We start from the raw sequence: 21757 nt of genomic DNA, 5'->3' as shown, positions 1-21757 counted from the left end.
ATAAAAGGACCTGAATGAAAAAAGACTCAAAATTATTTGTAATTAAAAAAACTCTTCTTTGTCATCATACAGAGACTTTATTTGTTTCCATAATTTTAAAAAGAATCATACAGCATCTTACGGCTTTGATAAGGCACCATTAATGTTTTATGTTCCATACTAGTAGGCTGTATAAATGCCATTTTCATACATGGAATACCTTTATTTCATTTTTTTTTTTTTTTTTTTTTTTTTTTTTTGTATTGCTAATAAAGTAAATGAATTAGACAAATAGTACTCTTTATCAGCTTGTAGTAAATAGTTAACTTATTGGCAGTTATCCAGATACTACAAGCATTATTCTAAAGAATAACCTTCCTTGTTACCACTTGCCCACGTAGCGTTGCTGAGCAGACAATCTTGCGTCGGCACTCGCTCTGTTACCGTGCCATCTGGCAGTGGTACAGTCTTAGCAGGTATTGTGCCATTCATATGTTTCATCTGCACAGTCTGTCTCTTTAGCTAAACTTTGTTTCTATGGCAACTTTCTTGCTTGTGCTGAGTGTAATAGCAATATGTCTGCCACATTGTTTCGAGTAATGTTATCAGTAAATTAAGAATGCTTGCTTAATTTTGTGTGTTGATTTCACCTATTAGCATCATTATTTAAATTTGGCAATAGAAATATTTAATTTTGAAGTTGATTTCATTTCATTCCACTGTACAGAATATTTTTTGAGTTTATCAGTGCTAACTGTGATATTTAGCTTCAGATTCAGAAACCTTGTAAGTACATGAAATAGTACACAAAATGCAGCTCTAGTTTCACTTGAATTTAATGTAGCCCCCTGTCTATGCTCTCTGATATTTGTATTATTACAAATCTGTGCTTTTTCCCCAGTAATTGTTTCTTGTCAGATATATCACTTTTCTGCAACAAAAATAATGACTGTAATGAAACATGCACAAAAATTACAAATATATGCTTTACTTAATTACTTTTAAAATAACGCATTTTGTAGACGTAACATTCTGTCTTAGGCTACACACTTCAAGAGATCATTGAATATGTTCCTATTTCTGAATATGGTTCATGGCTTCTTCTTTTTGTTTACTTGTGCACTACCCTGTTTCCCATTTAAAAAGCTGTGTAAGTTGTGCAGTTTAGTATTATAAAATTAATTTCTCACTTACATCTACTTATAAAAATGCATAACTAAGTTTTATGCCTTCTTTCTTATGGAAGTCTTTAGCCACAAGAAATGCACTTCACATGCTGTTACCACAACATGCCACCATTATATCACATACAGATTAGTATTTTTTTCAAATTTATCTCAGAATCAGAGGCTTCAGTGCTCTGTGAATTGTGTTGCTTGCATGAAAAATAAATATGAAAATGTTGTTTTCTTTCCAAAAGATCTATATACTCAAACTGAAACATATAATTACCAAAGCTGTGTGCTTTCTCATTCATGAAATCATGAACAGTTTTGTGTAGTGTGTATGGGTAACTAAGATACATTTTGAACTAGCTGTTACTTGGGGGTTAGTGGATTGAATGAGAAGACAATGAATCAGTTAGATGGGGCAAGTATTATTGCTGTTCACTTGTCCAGCAGGTGGAAGACTGTTACCACACGAAAGTTCAAGCAGCAGTCCCCAGCCATGTGGCTCTCCTCGTAGCATGGGCATCTCTTCACTGGGTAAGCTGGGTCTCTTTTTACCGCTTGCAGTATCAAAATAATTACATACATGCACATGTACTTCATGTTCTGTTGGTTGAAAGGGTTGTGGTCTCACTGAGTGATGATAAAGTTTTCAATGGAGTTTTACCATTGGGTACTGTATCCAAGAAAATTAGCTGCTTCTGCCACAACTACAAAATGATCTATAATCTTTAATTTGAGGCTCAGTTATGTTCAGTGGCAACAAAATGTATCAGAATAATTAGATATAATAAGAACTTTGTGCAAATCCATAAATTTTCTGTAACTAAACTGTATTAAATCACTGTATCTGAAATAATGCCAGTGGAGCTAAGTGTTTCTGTGGTAATTATGACAGCATCAAGAAAACTTTTATAGTATTTCTGCATGCCACATTAATTAGAACCCTTACTGCACTCTTAACATGATAAATGCGCTGGTGGGGAGTGGGGAGAGTACACCTGAAAAGACGGCATTGATTTTGGTCCGATAATGGCATATATTACATGGGGATAGTAAATGTCCTGATAATGGTTTCAACATTGTCCGCCAACAGATAGCATAGTGGCATAGTTACCAGAGTGCCATCTGTGTGTACCCTTCAACAGGGAATGCTTGCAGCCAGAAAGCTTAGTGTGAGCAGATGTGTGAAGAAAGCAAGCAACCATGCCACAGAGATGCACTTGTCCTTCCGACAGCCAATTGAGTGTGTTTGAAAGGAGTCAAATTGTGGCCTTCCAAGTGCTGGGATGGTCCTTACAGAGAATTGTCATACGAGTTGTATGTCCTGTGGCAGTTATGCAACATTGCTGGTATTAGTAGTCACGTGAACATTCTCACATCTGTAGACAAGGTTATGAACATCCATGCAGCACAGACATCCGCAAGCAAAATCATATTGTAGGGGTAGCAGTGGCAGATCATGCAGTTTCCATAGCATGGATAAGAGGCTTGTGAACCCATATGTGTCATCACAAACTGTTCTGAACTGATTAGCAGTGGATGTATGAGCATGCACACCCCTAGGCCATCTTCTACTCATGCCATAGCATCATCATGCACAGCTCAATTGGTGTCATCAGAGGATCACTTGGAAAATGGATCATCAGCAATGAAAGTAGATTCTGCCTGCATCAAGTGCATCTACAACAGAGACCTGGTGAATGCTGTCTTGTAGAGTTCATTCATCCAAGATACTCTGGCCCCACTCTAGGCCTTGTGGTCTGGGTGCGATAAGCCACAACTTTCACTCACCTTTGGTGTTTCTCAAGGGAACAATAACCAGTGCTAGGTTTGTGCAGAATGTTGTTAGACCCATTCTTTTGCTCTTATTACAACAGGAAGGTGATGTATCATTCCAACAGGGTACTGATCTCCCATACGCTGCCCATAAAACTCAGTGTGCTCTACAAAACGTGCAGCAGCTTCCCTGGCCAGGACAATCTTCAGGCATGTCTCCAATCAAGCATGTGTGTGATGTGATGGGACAAGAAGTGACTCGTGTGACTCATCAACCAACAACTCTTACACAACTATGCGAACATGTCGGACAGACATGGCATAACATATCCCATGACAGTATTCACTATTTGTATGGTCGACTTGATGCCCGAGTCAGAGCGTGCATTTCCACCTGTGCTGGGTATTTCATCATGGGTACCTGATACCTCGGATCCACTTTTGCTGTTGATTTGTAAATATACTCATTTCATGTACTCCATATACACTGTTACAATAATAAATCTTGAGTGAACTGGAAACCTCTGAAAAGGTGTACTTTTTTGTGGCAGTTTGTATGTAATATATGTTTGCATTGCAGTTTCCCCTCAGGACTGACTGACTGGTTTAATGCCAGGATCTCAACAGAATAGTAGCCATTATCTGTCAACAATATTTTAGTGGCAGCACATGTGCTCGTGTTTGTTATAAGGCTTGGAGGGAATGATGTAGTTTGGCTCATAATGTCCTTTATAGACATCTAAATTAATAGCTCCTGTACCATGGGATAGGCCATCCTATTCCTAATTATGTACATTTAGAACTGTACACAGTGTGTCCCAGTTCTGTTAGGCCTACGGCTGTGAAAAATAAAGGTCATAGATTAGTTCACAAAATCACTGTCTTTGTTCAAAATAGTTTCCCCCTGAATCAGTACACAGATGAAATCATTTTAAAAATGTCTTGAAACAGTCAGTGTGGTCCTTTTCTGGAATCACATGTACGAGGGGCGTTTGAAAAGTCCATGCAAAGTCCGAGAGATGGTACCACCGGTGCGTATCGAGGTCATGTTTATTAAGTAGCATCTTTGGAAAGAACGCACACAATGTTTCAGTCATATTGGTCTATTTCGTGGTGTCTGGCATTCGAGTGAATCAAGAAAGTGAAGTGATTGTCAAAAAATGGACAAAGAAGAATTTCGTGTGGTGATTAAACATTACTTTATGAAAGGCAAAATGACACAGAAGACTAAAGAGAAGACTGATAAACATTATGGTGACTCTGCACCTTTGATTAGAACAGGTTAAAAGTGGTTTCAAATTTTTTGGAGTGGCCATATGGGCACAAGTGATGCTGAACGTTCTGGACGCCCTGTGAAGGTTACGACTCCAGAAATCATCGATAAAATCCACGATATGGTGATGGATGACAGACGAGTTAAGGTGTGTGAAATTGCTAGTGCTGTGGGCATCTTGAATGAATGGGTACATAATATGATGCATAAAGATTTGGACATGAGAAAGCTATCCACAAGATGGGTTCTGCGATTGCTCACACTTGACCAAAAACGGAATCGTGTGAAGTGTTGCAAGGATGGTTTGCAGCTGTTCAGGAAGAATCTGCAGGACTTTAAGCATTGTTTTGTCACTGTGGATGAAACAAGGATACATTACTATACTACTAAGACCAAACAACAATCTAAAGAATGGGTTACCAAGGGAGAAGCTGTACCTAAAAAGGCGAAGACCATTCCTTCGACCAGAAAGGTTATGGCAACTGTCTTTTTGGATTCACAAGGGGCAATCCTCATCAACTATCTGGAAAAGGGTAAAACTATTAGAGGTGCATATTATTCATTGTTACTGGACTTTTTGAAAAAAAGTGGCAAGAAAAATGCCGGTGACTGGACCGCAAAAAAGTCCTTTACGATCACGACAGTGCACCAGCACACACCTCGGCAGTTGTGGTCGCAAAATTAATGGAAATAGGATTCCAACTCGTTACACCCCCCCCACCCCCACCCCCACCCCCCACCCCACCCCCCATTCTCCAGACTTGGCTCCCTCGGACTACTATTTGTTCCCCAATTTGAAGAAATGGCTGGTGGGACAAAGATTTTATTCAAACGAGGAGGTGATTGCAGCAACTAATTGCTATTTTGCAGACTTGGAAAAATTCCTATTATTCAGAAGGGATCAACAAATTAGAACAGCATTGGAAGAAGTGTATTAGTCTAAAAGGAGACTATCTCGAAAAATAAAAAAGGTTTACCCCAAACATGCAAGTATTTTTTATTTTTGCGCTGACTTTACAAGTGCCCCTCGTAGTACTGAAGTACAATTTCCTTGGGCGTTCTTAGTTGCATCAAACAGCGTGCTTTCATTACCAACTTCAATTGAGGGAACAACCAGAAGTTGGCTGGAACTAAATACAGCGAATACAGTGGGTGATCCAGGGCTGTGATCTGTTTGCTTGCCAAAAACTATTGCACAGTCTTCACTTTGTGGGCTGGGGAGTTGTTGTGGAGGAGTGACCAGGAACCTGTCTCTCAGTATTCAGGGCGAATTTGACAAATTGTTGCTCACACACACAACAGTTAACACAAAACCTGATGTTGACTGGGTGCTCCACCACCATTTTTCAATGAGAGTCAGACATGTACTGTTACATTCACGGCCAGGGCAAGTGCTGCAGTGATGATAGTCCATTAATCTTCTACACGGCTGTTGTTCAAACTTCAAGGATCGTAACCCTACAACTTGCCACAAGATAGCATTGCAATTTGGAATTTCACACAAGCAGTCCAATGGAACTGGAACATGCTGTGTAATGTGGGTGGAGAGTGTGAATTCTGTAATTCTTCATTGTACCAGAGTCCTGATATTGCATATCCCAGTCAATATTTAGTAACTGTTGTCATGACTGATGAAATTCAGTAGCTTATTCTGTAGCTGAAAATGTACAGTTGTTTCCCAATATCAGGGAATTGTGACAGTTGTTGAAGTCTGAATATATATTTTGTGTTGAGCAGTGTTGCACCTGATGAGATGCAAAAACTGATTTTCCAGCAGGTGTTAAGGTATTTGATGAACTAACAGTCTTCCATGTTCTCATCTAAAACCTGAAAACCATTGGAAACAGTGTGGTAGAGGGTATTTTTTATTGCATCATGTATTGATCTTTCTCCACACTCCGTTTAGAAAAGAAATACAACAGAATGTGGTTCATGTTAAGTAATAGTTTCCACTAAAATTTGCTGTGTCATCTGGTACATCTGGTACAGATGTTAGAAGAAACAAAGAGCACAATATTCCCTCTAGATTTCTGTGAAGTAAAACACTGTTTTACGACACTTGCTCTGTGCATCTGTACTGAGTTATGCTTTACAAATCACCAACCAATGAATGGCACAAGATTGCAAGCAACAGTGCCCTTCACAGAATCTTTGAGTGTTTTAAATTAGTGAGCTTTTCTTCGCGAGCCACAGAGAGATAGCTATACCAATCTCCAAAAAATGAGTGGCAGAATGTTCAAAGCACCACGTAAGCCGCTGTGCTATTGCATTCTTATACAGAACTTGAAATGTGACATGTCTGTTTGTATCTATTCATATTCCTATTTCTCTAAGATATTCACAAGAGGAATGAGAAATATTTCCTAATATTATCATCATTTCCACACCATTGCTGAATCGGGAACAAATGAACCTACCTAAAAATATAACAACTTGACAATATGGTTGAGTCTCTGGTTTTAAGACTATTCTCCATCATCACTGGAGAGAGGCAGAGTACAACAAATAAAGATTAGGAAAAAGTGCAGGTGATAATAAAAAATAATGCTCACAGCTTTTTCTTTCAGCATTACTATTATCAATCCCATAATCTGCCCCTGCCAGCACTTACATTTTCAGCTCAGCATGATCTCTCACAACTTTGTCCAGATCCATTTCCCCCGTACCCTGTTTTACACCATTTCTGTCTTCCCATCACCCACCATAACCAAGATTGCTGCTTGTCCCAGTTAGCTGGCTGTGACATGAGACATATATAAAATAGAGGGACACATTCCACATGGGAAAAATATATTTAAAAACAAAGATGCTGTAACTTACCAAACGAAAGCGTTGGTATGTTGATAGAGACACTAACAAACACAAACACACACACAAATTTCAAGCTTTCACAACCCATGGTTGCTTCATCAGGGAAGAGGGAAGGAGAGGGAAAGACAAAAGGATGTGGGTTTTAAGGGAGAGGAAAAGGAGTCATTCCAATCCCGGGGGCAGAAAGACTTACCTTAGGGGGAAAAAGGGACAGGTATACACTCGCGCACACACACACACACACACACACACACACACACACACACACACACACACACACATATCCATCCCCACATATACAGAACACAAGAAGACATATGTAAAGGCAAAGAGTTTGGGCAGAGATGTCAGTCGAGGGCAGAAGTACAGAGGCAAAGATGATGTTGAATGACAGGTGAGGTATGAGCGGCGGCAACTTGAAATTAGCGGAGGTTGAGGCCTAGTGGGTAACGGGAAGAGAGGATATATGGAAGGGCAAGTTCCCATCTCTGGAGTTCTGATAGGTTGGTGTCAGTGGGAAGTATGCAGATAACCCGGACAGTGTAACACTGTGCCAAGATGTGCTGGCCATGCACCAAGGCATGTTTAGCCACAGGGTGATCCTCATTACCAGCAAACACTGTCTGCCTGTGTCCTTTCATGCGAATGGACAGTTTGTTGCTGGTCATTCCCACATAGAAGGCTTCACAGTGTAGGCAGGTCAGTTGGTAAATCACGTGGGTGCTTTCACACGTGGCTCTGCCTTTGATCGTGTACACCTTCCGGGTTACAGGACTGGAGTAGGTGGTGGTGGGAGGGTGCATGGGACAGGTTTTAACCTGGGGGCGGTTACAAGGATAGGAGCCAGAGGGTAGAGAAGGTGGTTTGAGGATTTCATAAGGATGAACCAAGAGGTTACGAAGGTTAGGTGGACGGCGGAAAGACACTCTTGGTAGAGTGGGGAGGATTTCATGGAGGATGGATCACATTTCAGGGCAGGATTTGAGTAAGTCGTATCCCTGCTGTAGAGCCACATTCAGAGTCTGATCCAGTCCCAGAAAGTATCCTGTCAAAAGTGAGGCACTTTTGGGGTTCTTCTGTGGGAGGTTCTGGGTTTGAGGGGATGAGGAAGTGGCTCTGGTAATTTGCTTCTCTACCAGGTCGGGAGGGTAGTTGCGGGATGCGAAAGCTGTTTTCAGGTTGTTGGTGTAATGGTTCAGGGATTCAGGACTGTAGCAGATTTGTTTGCCACGAATACCTAGGCTGTAGGGAAGGGACCGTTTGATATGGAATGGGTGGCAGCTGTCATAATGGAGGTACTGTTGCTTGTTGGTGGGTTTGATGTGGACGGATGTGTGAAGCTGGCCATTGGACAGATGGAGGTCAACATCAAGGAAAGTGGCATGGGATTTGGAGTAGGACCAGGTGAATCTGATGGAACCAAAGGAGTTGAGGTTGGAGAGGAAATTCTGGAGTTCTTCTTCACTGTGAGTCCAGATCATGAAGATGTCATCAATAAATCTGTACCAAACTTTGGGTTGGCAGGCCTGGGTAACCAAGAAGGCTTCCTCTAAGCGACCCATAAATAGGTTGGCGTACGAGGGGGACATCCTGGTACCCATGGCTGTTCCCTTTAATTGTTGGTATGTCTGGCCTTCGAAAGTGAAGAAGTTGTGAGTCAGGATGAAGCTGGCTAAGGTAATGAGGAAAGAGGTTTTAGGTAGGGTGGCAGGTGATCGGCGTGAAAGGAAGTGCTCCATCGCAGCGCGGCCCTGGACGTGCGGAATATTTGTGTGTAAGGAAGTGGCATCAATGGTTACAAGGATGGTTTCCGGGGATAACAGATTGGATAAGGATTCCAGGCGTTTGAGAAAGTGGTTGGTGTCTTTGATGAAGGATGGGAGACTGCATGTAATGGGTTGAAGGTGTTGATCTATGTAGTCAGAGATACGTTCTGTGGGGGCTTGGTAACCAGCTACAATGGGGCGGCTGGGATGATTGGGTTTGTGAATTGTGGAAGTAGGTAGAAGGTAGGGGTGCGGGGTGTCGGTGGGGTCATGAGGTTGATGGAGTCAGGTGAAAGGTTTTGTAGGGGGCCTAAGGTTCTGAGGATTCCTTAAAGCTCCTCTTGGACATCGGGAATGGGATTACCTTGGCAAACTTTGTATGTAGTGTTGTCTGAAAGCTGACGCAGTCCCTCTGCCACATACTCCGGACAATCAGGTACCACGGTCATGGAACCCTTGTCCGCCGGAAGAATGACGATGGATCGGTCAGCCTTCAGATTACGGATAACCTGGGCTTCAGCAGCGGTGATGTTGGTTGTAGGATTAAGATTTTTCAAGAAGGATTGAGAGGCAAGGCTGGAAGTGAGAAATTCCTGGAAGGTTTGGAGAGGGTGATTTTGAGGAAGAGGATGTGGGTCCCGCTGTGACGGAAGACGGAACCATGCAGGGTTTAATTTGGATAGTGTCTTGGGGAGTTGGATCATTAGGAGTAGGATTAGGATTATTTTTCTTCATGGCAAAGTGATATTCCCAGCAGAGAGTATGAGTGTAGGACAGTTGTTCACAATTATCAAATGAAAGATGGATTATGACTGTGTTATTAATTGTTGGTTCACAGGCGCTTTTCTGCCGCTTACAGTAACTATTTTTTGAATGTTAGAGGTGAAAGAAAAGAAACATAGATTTTCGCCATATGGAATATTCGAATTCACCTTAATTCTACATGTTTCAAGCAACGACAGAATATGCATCAGAAAAGCTGACAACAAGAAGCTAGGTCATGGCCTTTCTTCTCGTGGGTGTGCCAGTGACAGCGATCCCAACAATATTGTATAGCAAAGATACATTGCCAAATCAACCACTGGAGAAGCTCCAAAATTGTGAATTGCGTGTGGTGAATATGCTTTCAAGGTTTCGGTCCGACTGATACAGTAAAACACAAATAACTGTCACAGTTGTTTATGTATGACATTTCATTTGCACTCAGTGCATTGATGTATTACAGGTAATTACACTCTAGCCCCTAAAATTAGTTACACAAATGTGAGTAAGACTCACTGACATATAATGAGGATATTCTAGCCCTTGGCATTCACAACTTTGACACAAAGCTATAGCCACTTCTGAGGTCACTCGCAGAACACGTCAGCTGGTATCCTTTCTGGTAGTATAACTGAAACTTGGCAACAACGCAGAATATGTTTGGCCATTTTGTGACCAACGAGTTACTTTCCTGATGGCACAGAACTATCCTGCTAAATTCGCTTGATATTATCATGTCATTTCAATTGAATAATATGAGTGATTTTCTCTTGAGATGTGATATAAGGATATCAGTTATGCCTTTGAGTCCACAAAAGTCATTCCACATGAGAAATGCAACTGCTCTTGTCTGTTATGTTATGATTTATCTGTCATAGCAGCTACTGGGCCAATAAGTAAGACACCCAAGCTGCACCTCTTCGCTGGCTGTGAGGTATTATGCTTGCCTACCAGGAGCAACCTGCTTTCATTCGCCTTTCGAGGCTCGCTGAAAGCCAGATTTTTAATTCTTTTGTAGCAGAGCTACAAGCAGGCAGATAGATACGGAATAAGGGAATCATAAGACAATGCTAGAGCAAGATTCGTCTTGCTACTTTCGGTACTCATTAGTATTAGGGTGAGCACCTTATGGTACTCCAAAATTTGTAATACCACCTTTCTTTTTGTTGTGAATACATAACTCTATCTATGAACTGTGACATTTTCGTAATACTTGAGTATGATACAGAACATGAAGTAAATACAGACCTTTTTCGAAGTCAAAAGTCGTTAATATCCTACTAATTTGTGTTAAAATACACCCAGTCATCTTACAGATATTTAATGCTTTATTAAGACAGACTGCCATCATGATTTTCTGTAGTGAGTTGAATTTAATTTGCTTTAGTACAGTGAATATTTTAATTGCATTTTCAGTTAGTTTATTGGACACAACAGTAATCATCAAAGAGAAATTAATTAGCAACAGTGTATTTTTTCACAATATCTAAAACTATCTGACAATGCTAAGGTGTTTACAAATTCTACACCTGTAGAAACCTACTAGTTCTAACAATGTCATTAAACCAGTGTAATTTGAAGGGCATTTTCATCTAGAAATGAATTACCTTGATGGTTGATGGATCAAGAGTGGGAAAGGTAAAATTTTAAGAGTATACGATCAGAGGGACAAGTGCCTGAGACATGACTTCTCTTTCAATACAAGTGCATGAGAGATGACTTCCCTATCAATCTCCTGGATAATTTTGTTTCTCAAATCAATAGAGTGCGTTATCATGTAGTAGCACACGTGATGTAGTTTTTTTGGTCGATTTTCTGACACTGCACCGAAAGGTGTCTCAATTGTTGGTAACAAATCTCAGCTGTGATGGAACACGTTTTTGGAGCCATCAGATGGAAAATATTGTGTTCACACTACTCTTTGCTCTAGTTTACATCTTTTGGTAGGGCTCAGCATTTAATTTATTTTTAGGAAGTTAACGATAAAGGCATCATAACTTGTCAGCAGGAACAGTATTGCATAGGAATGCTCAATGAACGACTTGATGACGTTGAAGCAAAACAGCAATAATACTCACTCTGTTGATTTTTGTTGTTTGGAATTAGAGCATGCAGTACTCCTACACCAGACTTCTGAACCTCGCCTGTTGAATGCAAATGTCGCATGATGGTTAAATGGTAATCCATAACATATATCAGTAGTCAAGACTTCCTTAATGTGGAAAACCATTCATGCCAGAACGATTTCTGTCAAAACAGGAATATCTTTTTCTGGCGTATTTCCCCCAAAAGCACTCGCTCCACACACAGTTCAAATCTTTCGAGCTGCCTCCTCTGCATTCACCTCTCTGTTATACCAAAAGTAAACATTGTGTTCCAGATGTTACACCTTTTTCCACTTGCGACCCATTTTACAATGCTTAACCGTTGTTCATGATTTTCAAGTATGCAAAATCCAATGCTTAACTGCAAGATTATGGCACCTGATTTCAGGTGACAAGTGATTTCTGGCTGGTGCCCAGTAGCCACTGCAGCACAAGGAAAAGCTTGAGCACAAGCTGTTCTGATCGCGACACAGCCACGAGCTGTCCTGCAGAATTGTTTCTTGAAGTATTTGTTATTACTGGTGGGTGGAGTATGAAGTAAATTATCTTCGATGTTCTATCAGACCCATAACTTTAGACGAGGGCTGGTATTAAAAAAAAAAAAATAAGGACAAGACGTGGTTGACCAGGAACACACAACTATAAGCTTAGAATGCACAACGATTACCGCTAGACCATGGGCTCACACAACACAACAACATCCCGGAAGTAGATAATACTTCCTCCTGACACTTCTGCATCTTACAGTGTTGGTAGATTGTGGAGATGGCCAGAGTTAGCGTTGTCAAGGGCGGTCAGTTTTATTGGCCACCTTAAGTGAACGACTTGGACTTAATCTCTGTGGCGGCCAGCCGGCAGTCAGTTTGTATGTCTAAGACTGTACATTATTTTAGTATTATTACAGCTGTTTTTCAGATAGAAATACAAAATTACTCTGTTAATTTTTTCCACTCGTTGTTTAAGTTTTCTGCACTTGTGACAAACAGTACAACGCCAACAGCAAAACAGAAAGTGAAAGTGGATCATATATGCTCCATTAACATGCATCCCATCTTTGTTTTCTCAATTTAAGGCTGGGAATGTTCTCTAGGACTGCTGAGAATAGTTCTGTGATTACTGTATGCATACCACCTGTGCTTGAGTTGCATATTTATTAGGGAAGTCAATATACGTTGTTTTTCCATGCTGGTCCTTCTCTGCTACTTATCTCTTGTTTCCTCTCACACTTCAAACTAAGCATTTATGCAACTTGACACAGACTACCGTCAACTGTGTATATACAGGTAACGTCTGGATTTCTTTAATGTGAACATTAGAGTTATGTGGAATTTACATCCTTGAAAGCAAATATTGTAATAAATTGTACAGCAGTAATGAGATATTCTTTTACTTTGTTTTTGGATGTGTGGGAATTTACAATTTCACACCTGATGTCTGTTGGTAATGTGACATAGACTTTTGCAATAGAATGTTAAACTCATCATTGAACTTGAGATAGGAATGTGCAGTAAACATGAAATTATTTTTACATTTAGTGTTGTGCTTGTGAATTGCACAGTTCATCCTAATTCGCTCTTATACTTAACCACAAATATGAGTTGGGAATAAGATGAGTGTAAAAGTTCCGATGTCCCTGAAGGAGCTTCTCCAAGATGTTCAGCTATTAAACTTTTAATAAATAATATTCTTACTGGGAGCTTCTGTAGACCAAATATTCTTGACCTCCTATGTATTATCCCAGGAGATTATACCATAGGACAGCATTTAGCAAAAATAGAACACATGGCTGTAAAACCTGGGTTTTCCGTGAGTTTTTCTAAAGAAAACTACAAACAGCTCAGAGAGTTATGGGAAGGTCACTTCTGGGTCTCACTAAGAAAGATCAGAAAAGAAGGGAAGGCATAAAAGCAACAAGAGGAGGTCAAGATGTTGTGGAAAGAGTAAAGGTTCTAAAATGGAAATGGAGAGGACATATCACTTGAAGAAATGACAGAAGATAGACACAGGTAGTACTAGACTGGAGTCCCAGAGAAAGATGAAGATCACAAGGCTGACCACCTGACTATCATAAGAAAGAATTGAAGAAAGTTTCTGTTATATTTTGTCTTATGCACATGTGGGATCTTAAATGGTGTACGGGAGCATTGACCTGCACTGTTAATAGAAACACAAACAAGCATCTTTTATTCTAAGTATTGACAACATTAAAAAAAGAATGAATATACCTTTCTGGTAGCAGTTGACTGTACAAGTTTCTTGGTAAGACAGATACACACGTTCTGAATTATCCATATAGGCTTCACATTATAGATGATAATTACAAAGTCCATTAAACCTTGGGCCAACGGTTGCATGAGAACACAGAATACCAAGTACAAGTCACAAGGGACTGTGAGAGAAGCTATTTTCATAACTTAAATACATTCACCACTGGACCTCGGAGTGGGGGTTTCCTCACATATTATTGACAGTGGCTGTTGTGGGAAGCCCAGCAGTGACTAGTGCTTCATGTATTTTAAAATGAAGTCAACAGACGGTGGTCAGTATCGCACTTTAATTGGCAGAGTACAGCAGGGGACAGAAAAGCATGGAAGAAGCTACTGTAATATCGTTCTTTACCTTAAGATTAGAGAGACTACACCTTGTAAAGGTTGAATTAGCTGAACAGTAAATAAACAGTAAATAAATAAATAAACACAGAGTATGCCAACAATCCCGTCATCAGTTCAACAGAATTTGGGAGCTTTCTAAGTGAAAAGAAGCCAGAATTCAGCTTTTATCCACTTACTGATGTCATCTCATTTGTTCTACCCTCGTCTTCACTACAGGTTGGCCCCTATCATCCTGGGATCTGGCTGGCCTGCTTTTCTTTTTTAATGTCCCCCAACCTCTCCAACTGTTCTCCATAGTGAATTAACTATTAGTACCCAAAGGTAGGTAGTGTGTCCATTTTACTTTTATAGTTGTGTCTTGTCAACAGTACTACACATTTTGTCTTTTGAAGTTAAGTAATGGCCTGCAGTTCTGTGTTGTAATTTATTAAGCACCTCATTTATTATCTATTTAGATGGCTAGGAACTTCACTCACGGAGGCACGTCCAGTGTGTGCCCATTCATCTTTACTTTTGGCACCAGTAAGTCATTTTGATTTATTTGAGGTTGCAGTTAGTTACATGTTTCACATATCATTATATTAGTGTTAACAATAATGAATGAACTATATTTTAGTCCCACTCATGAAATTATGCTTAAAAACAAAGAGAAATGATTTTAGGTTAGATCTAAAACTTGCTTTGCTACCTGTCAGACATTTTATTTTTCTGAGCCTCTGACAGTTTTGATAATGGGTAATAAAGGTCATTTTTCACCCATTGTTGTAGGTACAGACATCACTATTCTTATCAAACTGTGACAAATTATTTATGATGAATATCATTAACAAATGTATGTATTCTGATGGTACAGTTAAAATACCTAACTCCTTCATGAGGTGCTCATATGATGATGGCAGGTGAACACCATGTATTATTCTTACTGTTGTCTTCCGTGAAATCAATACTTTCTTTATAAGTGATGATTTACCCCAGAAAAGTATTCTATAAAACATTATTGAGTGGAAATATGCAAAATATGTCACGAGTTTGATTCATTTGTTTTCAAAACTAGCACTCATACAAAGAGTAAAAGTAACTGAACGTAACTGATTCAGAATGAATCCTTTGTATCAAAGGAAAATTCAATTGAGAAATCTAATAAATTAATTATGAGACAGAATTGCTGGTCAATACTTGCCTTCAGGAGATGAAATGGTTAGTACTGCCGATGGACACATCTAAATTTTAAAGCGATAATGCTGTCCTAGCTTTCAGAAATATTAATTCCTTTCTTAGAGAAGAGGGGGAATAGTTTTGAGAAGGCTGGAAAGGAAGCAGAGGCCATAGCAAAAGAAATAAAGAGAAAACAGGGATTATGGACACGGTTGAAGGAAAAAGAGGGATAATCCTAATCCTAACCATGCTAATGACAGTGCACTAAAGAGTGCTTTAAAGTGCAGCTAAAATATCTTGAAGTATGTCCTGATCATTGCGATTGATTGACGTACTTCCTATCAGTGTTCTTGTATGAGCTATCAGACTGTGCAAATCATGGCACAGGATTGCCTGGCCTGGATGGCTGTGATTCTGTGACATATTCATTATGTTTGTCATCACTTTTTCCAATTTTTTTTGTGTTCTGAGTGGTTGTCATGTTAGTGTGCTAACAATGTAAACAATATAAACTCTTACTTGATTTTGCAAGTAGCTTGCTGTGTCCAGTTATTTTATTAGAGACACTGATGTTGTGAATTAACTTCTATCTATGCAGCAGTGATTACGTATCACCAGAATTCATAAAAATCACAGGCTGCAGAGAGAGAAATTAATTGCTCATTACAATTATATTATTTGCAAGATAGATATTAAATCTAAAACAAAGAATACTAGCTTTGTATATGTAGAAGTGGACATCATGCAAACAAATCACTTTACTAACACTGAACAAATTAATTTCTCATATTTAGTAATTGAAGCAAATATCCATTTAATCATTCACTTTTTACTACTAATACTAGTTTACTTCAGGCCAAACTACATTTTGACTGCAAAAAGTGCTTGGCTTGCATGTGCTCTGATTGTTGCAATGATTTCTTTCAGTTATATCATACTTACCAGCATGTAGCATTATAACATTTCCTTTTTTTTTAAAAAAAAAAAAGAAAAAAGAAGAAACCTTGTTTGCACATGCATGTGGCATGAAGTTAATGTCTAAAACATGTATATTATTCAAAGAATACTACCTAACTGTACTCCATTATGCTGCATGAGAATCCACTTTAAGAGACTTTATGAAATTATAAATAAAGAATGAATAATTATATGCAGTGTTTGTTTGGCATTTTTGTAACTGCAACATTTCCTTCATCTGTAACCATTAATTTACTATTAATGACCACTTGAATCAGATGGAGCTGCTTTTAACAAATGTCTGGTAGAAAAAGGAACGTAGAGTACTGTAATTAGCATTGAAGAACATGTTTTGTCTGGGACAATTCTTTTTAATCAACAACTGACAGATTTGGCATTAAATAAAGGCAATTTGTATTCCTTATATTGTTATCTCTTAAAGTAATTATTGAATTGGTGAAAAATATCTTTGCATTACTGGCAATTAATATTCAAACAAATTTGATACAGGTTTTCAAAATTTATTTTTTTATTGATTTATATATTCTCCAGATAAATACAAGATTTGTTTTAGATGTGGGCTCATTTTATAACTCATGTCATAACTTTCTGGGATCAATTATAAATATATCTCCTTTGCTTGTACATAATATGGTGTAAATTAAGAGACTGTGGGCTCATTTTTCAAGTCATAACTTTCTGAGATCAATTACAAACATACCTCCATTGCTTGTATATAATATGGTTCAAATGAAGACAGTTTATTTCTCTACTGTACTACTATAGAAATATGTAGTGAGTTGCCCCTTCAAAACAGCTACCCTTTAAACTTAATATACATTTCATAAATTTGTTACAAATAATGTGATCCCTGTGTGAAACGGGCTGTTGTCTGCACTCTTTGTGTTATGCCTTGCCAGGTGATAATCACAATCTCTCCTGTTATAAATTCATTTGAAATGTACTGCTTGTATCTCGAGATTAATGATGGCAGTTGGAAGAATTTATTACTCTTGAACATTCCTTTACATGAGTCATTTTAAGTGACATAGCATAGAATCATAACTGCATTTTTTGAAGGATGACTACTTTATTTATATGCTTGGATGCAGCACACCCCATTCCATATGTAAGATACTGATGCACTAAGGCTAAATACACCATTCGGTCATAATTCAGAACTTGTGACATTATCTTCAGTGCTTAAACTGTGATGTCCGCAAGGCAGATGCCTGCCGAACATTACACAAAATAATGCAGTTATATCATCCAATTTTATCTGAATATGGTCATTTGACACAACATTCCATTGCACTCTTGTCAGGTTGGTGGTGTAATTGAAAGGACATTACACTTGTTTTACTGAGTTTTAAGCTTGAATGATTAGTTTTGAATACAGTAATTCCTCATATCACTTCAGATACTAGAAAAATTCAGTGCCAAATTATTCTCATTGCGTTCCCAGGTAACAACACTTACTTACAAACTAATTGCTTCTCTGACCAAGAAACTAACAACAATTTTTTTATCATCTGTATAGTGAATAATTTGCTATTCTGCAAAAATATGAACAATAAGAATCCCAGAACTGACCCTTGCGGCACATCACACTTTACTGTAGAACTAGAGTTGTACTTTTTCCATTAAGGCCTCCGTAGGACCATGAGATATACTTATTAAGTATTCAAACCTCTCTGTGTTCAATAATTGTGACCTGTTGTCTGACTTGTAAGTATGATTGTAAGAGACTTAACTATTCTTCTGATACCACAAGTTTTCAGTTTATTAAGTAGCAGTTCAAGAGAAATTGCATCAGATGCTTGTGATGGACCTAGGAACAAACATGCTACCATTTCCAGCGTGAAGTTTCACTCTGCAGCACAATGTGCACTGATTTGAAACTTCACTTCACATTAAAACTGTGTTCCAGACCGGGACTTGAACCTGGGTACTGTTGCCTTTCATAGGTAAATGCACCGGTGACGGAGCTATCCAAATGTGACTTCTCACCTACCCTCACAGCTTTACTTCTGCTGCCAGTACTTCATCTCCTACCTTCCAAACTTCACAGAAGTTCTCCTCTGAAACTTCCAAGACTAGCACTCCCAGAAGAAAGGATTTTGTGGAAAAATGGCTTACCCACAGGCTCGGGGAATTGCTTTCCGAATGAGTCTTCACTCGGCAGCAATTTGTGCACTGATTTGAAACTTCCTGTGGATTAATATTTTTGTAATGATTGGTTTTGATCTTAGACCATCACCAAATGAATATTAAATGTACATCAAAACAGTTTTGAAGGTAAAAAACCATAACAAACTATATTTCAGTTATACCTCTCACGATGAAACCATTTGACTTTATATTCTGTGTGCTACATGTGACTTTTTTGTTCATTTGGTTCATTTTCCAGATACACAGTGCTATTTATGTTGTTATGGTTTTGTAGCTTAAAAATAGTTTTATGTATATACGATGTGTGACTCATATTCACTATGGTGATGACTGTAACTGATCATAGTGAAGTGTACAATCACACAGCCATGTCTCAAGAATTTTTCAAGTATTTAACATCTGTAATTTATTAATTAAGGTGTCCATCAGAGTTGCATATAATATTTTTATTATTGGCTAGTTCAGAGTTGTATAGTTTAAAATAATTACACTTTCTGTAACATGCTGAAGCGAAATTCAAGCATTGGGCTTTGCAGCACGACTCCCCACATGCCAGTGATAAAAAAATGCCCGTCATAAAATTTCATCTGGCTAGTACATCCAGCAGAAAAGGATGTTAAAGAGTGGCAATCTGGCAACACTGTAACCACATGTATGGTAACTACCTCTGTCAGCACATATTAGTCAGGTTGTACAGTTGGTGCTGTGGCTAGAGCAGTGTGCAGGAGGTCGATGGTTCGATCCTGGGTTGAGGCATATGTTTTTTATTTGGTAAAAGTAGTCCAGGTGGTGAGGCATCTGTCATCTTAATCATCAACAGTGATTGCACTTACATACTACAGTCGTAGAAATGGGAGATCGGTCAGCTTTGAAAGAAGCCCTTTTCACATCGTAGGTGTGAATTTATTCACTCCACTTCATCTACTAGATGCAAAGCCTGTTTTCCTTGCTCGCTACTCCAATGGTCCCATAGATTAGTACCAACTATTATTCTTGCCTCGTTCAGGTCCATTAAATTTCATCAGGGCCATACTTTACCAGTAGACTAGCAATGTGCTTCGTCCAAGCTCAGGTACTACTTGTATGTGTTATCACCAAGGTCCAACTAATTATGTCTTTCTACATTGAGTCTGGTAACCGCATGCTGTTTAATACATATCTCAAGGCATTATTATTATTATTATTATTATTATTCTGTCAATGATATTGTGGAAACATCACATCTATTACTGTTAGGGAAAAAGTGTGATTCAAAACTAAACATTTCACAATTAGTGGTGTTGGGATGAATCATGCAGTACAATATCTGTCAGAGGGATAATATGAATTAGGTGGAACAGTGTGACGTGTTTATACCATAAGCACTGTCCATCAGACATGGACTAGTTGTGATCAGAGTACATCTACACCTACATCTACATTTATACTCCGCAAGCCACCTAATGGTGTGTGGCGGAGGGCACTTTACATGCCACTGTCATTACCTCCCTTTCCTGTTCCAGTCGCATATGGTTCGCGGGAAGAATGACTGCTGGAAAGCCTCCGTGCGTGCTCGAATCTATCTAATTTTACATTTGTGATCTCCTCGGGAGGTATAAGTAAGGGGAAGCAATATATTCGATACCTCATCCAGATACGCACCCTCTCGAAACCTGGACAGCAAGCTACACCATGATGCAGAGCACCTCTCTTGCACTTGCAGAGTCTGCCACTTGAGTTTGCTAAACATCTCCGTAACGCTATCACGCTTACTAAATAACCCTGAGACGAAACGCGCCTCTCTTCTTTGGATCTTCTCTATCTCCTCCGTCAACCCGATCTGGTACGGATCCCACACTGATGAGCAATACTCAAGTATAAGTTGAACGAGTGTTTCGTAAGCCACTTCCTTTGTTGATGGACTACATTTTCTAAGGACTCCCCCAATGAATCTCAACCTGGTGCCTGCCTTACCAACAAGTAATTTTATATGATCATTCCACTTCAAATCGTTCCATACGCATACTGCCAGATGTTTTACAGAAGTAACTGCTACCAGTGTTTGTTCCGCTATCATATAATCACACAATAAAGGATCCTTCTTTCTATGTATTCGCAATACATTACATTTGTCTATGTTAAGGGTCAGTTGCCACTCCCTGCACCAAGTGCCTATCCACTGCAGATCTTCCTGCATTTCGCTGCAATTTTCTAACGCTGCAACTTCTCTGTATACTACAGCATCATCCGCGAAAAGCCGCATGGAACTTCCAACACTATCTACTAGGTCATTTATATAAATTGTGAAAAGCAATGGCCCCATAACACTCCCCTGTGGCATGACAGAGGTTACTCTAACGTCTGTAGACGTCTCTTCATTGAGAACAACATACTGTGTTCTGTTTGCTTAAAACTCTTCAATCCAGCCACATAGCTGGTCTGATATTCCATAGGCTCTTACTTTGTTTATCAGGCAACAGTGTGCCCGTGACAGACTCCAATGGACATGTGTGCACATTTAGAATTTTCTCATTGTAAACCACTAAACCAGTGTGGCAGACATACAGGATACGCTGGGCTGGTGTTGCCACTCATGAATATGCAGCTAGATACCCTCATTGATGCCATCCACATAAAAATGTGTTACGTCATCTGGAGCTGCGCCTTTGGGTATCAGGTTCTCTTCTTCCAGCATCATGTGACAGAGGTCGTCCACGGACTTGCCATACTCCAGCTACTGAGGAAGTTATTCTGGAGGTCATACACCAAGAACCTCAGTGAAGTACACATAGCGTGGCGAGGCAGTTGTGTGTCTCGCAGCACACGGTTGTTAATGTGCTGCACGAACATGAGCTACATCCTGCACATTGCCATCAGCGGATGCAATTCTGTGAATGGTTCCAACAACAACAGGAAGCCAATGATGATTTCGTGAACACCGTAATATGGTCAGATGAAGCAGCATTCACCTGTGAGGGTGTCTTCAATATGCACAATGCCCACTGTTGGTGTGACATTAACTCGCACGTCTTACGCGACCGTGGACATCAAGTTCGCTTTGGTATCAGCGTCTGGGCCTGAATATTGGGCGACATGTTGGGCCTCTACGTATTGCCTGATTGCTTGACTGCATGAAGGTATCATGTGTTCCTCTCAAACTATCTGCCTGATGTCCGCCCGTGGTAGCTGAGTGGTCAGCACAATGGAATGTCATGCCTAACGGCCCGGGTTCAATTCC

At 39.5% G+C, this 21757-nt stretch overlaps 1 protein-coding gene across 1 annotated transcript in view; it reads left to right on the top strand.

Moving 5' to 3' along the window:
* The window catches only part of LOC126481958 (E3 ubiquitin-protein ligase MYCBP2-like), a gene marked incomplete at its 5' end in the record, with an annotated part of 333248 nt that overhangs the window by 93877 nt on the left and 217614 nt on the right, over positions 1-21757 (top strand). Inside the window, one exon of the mRNA XM_050105921.1 lies at positions 1599-1685. Within this exon, the coding sequence (XP_049961878.1) occupies positions 1599-1685 (87 nt within the window). The remainder of the gene's footprint in view (positions 1-1598; positions 1686-21757) is intronic.

This window comes from Schistocerca serialis, chromosome 5, assembly GCF_023864345.2.
Source record: "Schistocerca serialis cubense isolate TAMUIC-IGC-003099 chromosome 5, iqSchSeri2.2, whole genome shotgun sequence".
NCBI classification, from domain to species: Eukaryota; Metazoa; Arthropoda; class Insecta; order Orthoptera; family Acrididae; genus Schistocerca; species Schistocerca serialis.
This window is presented reverse-complemented; position numbering and strand designations above follow the sequence as displayed.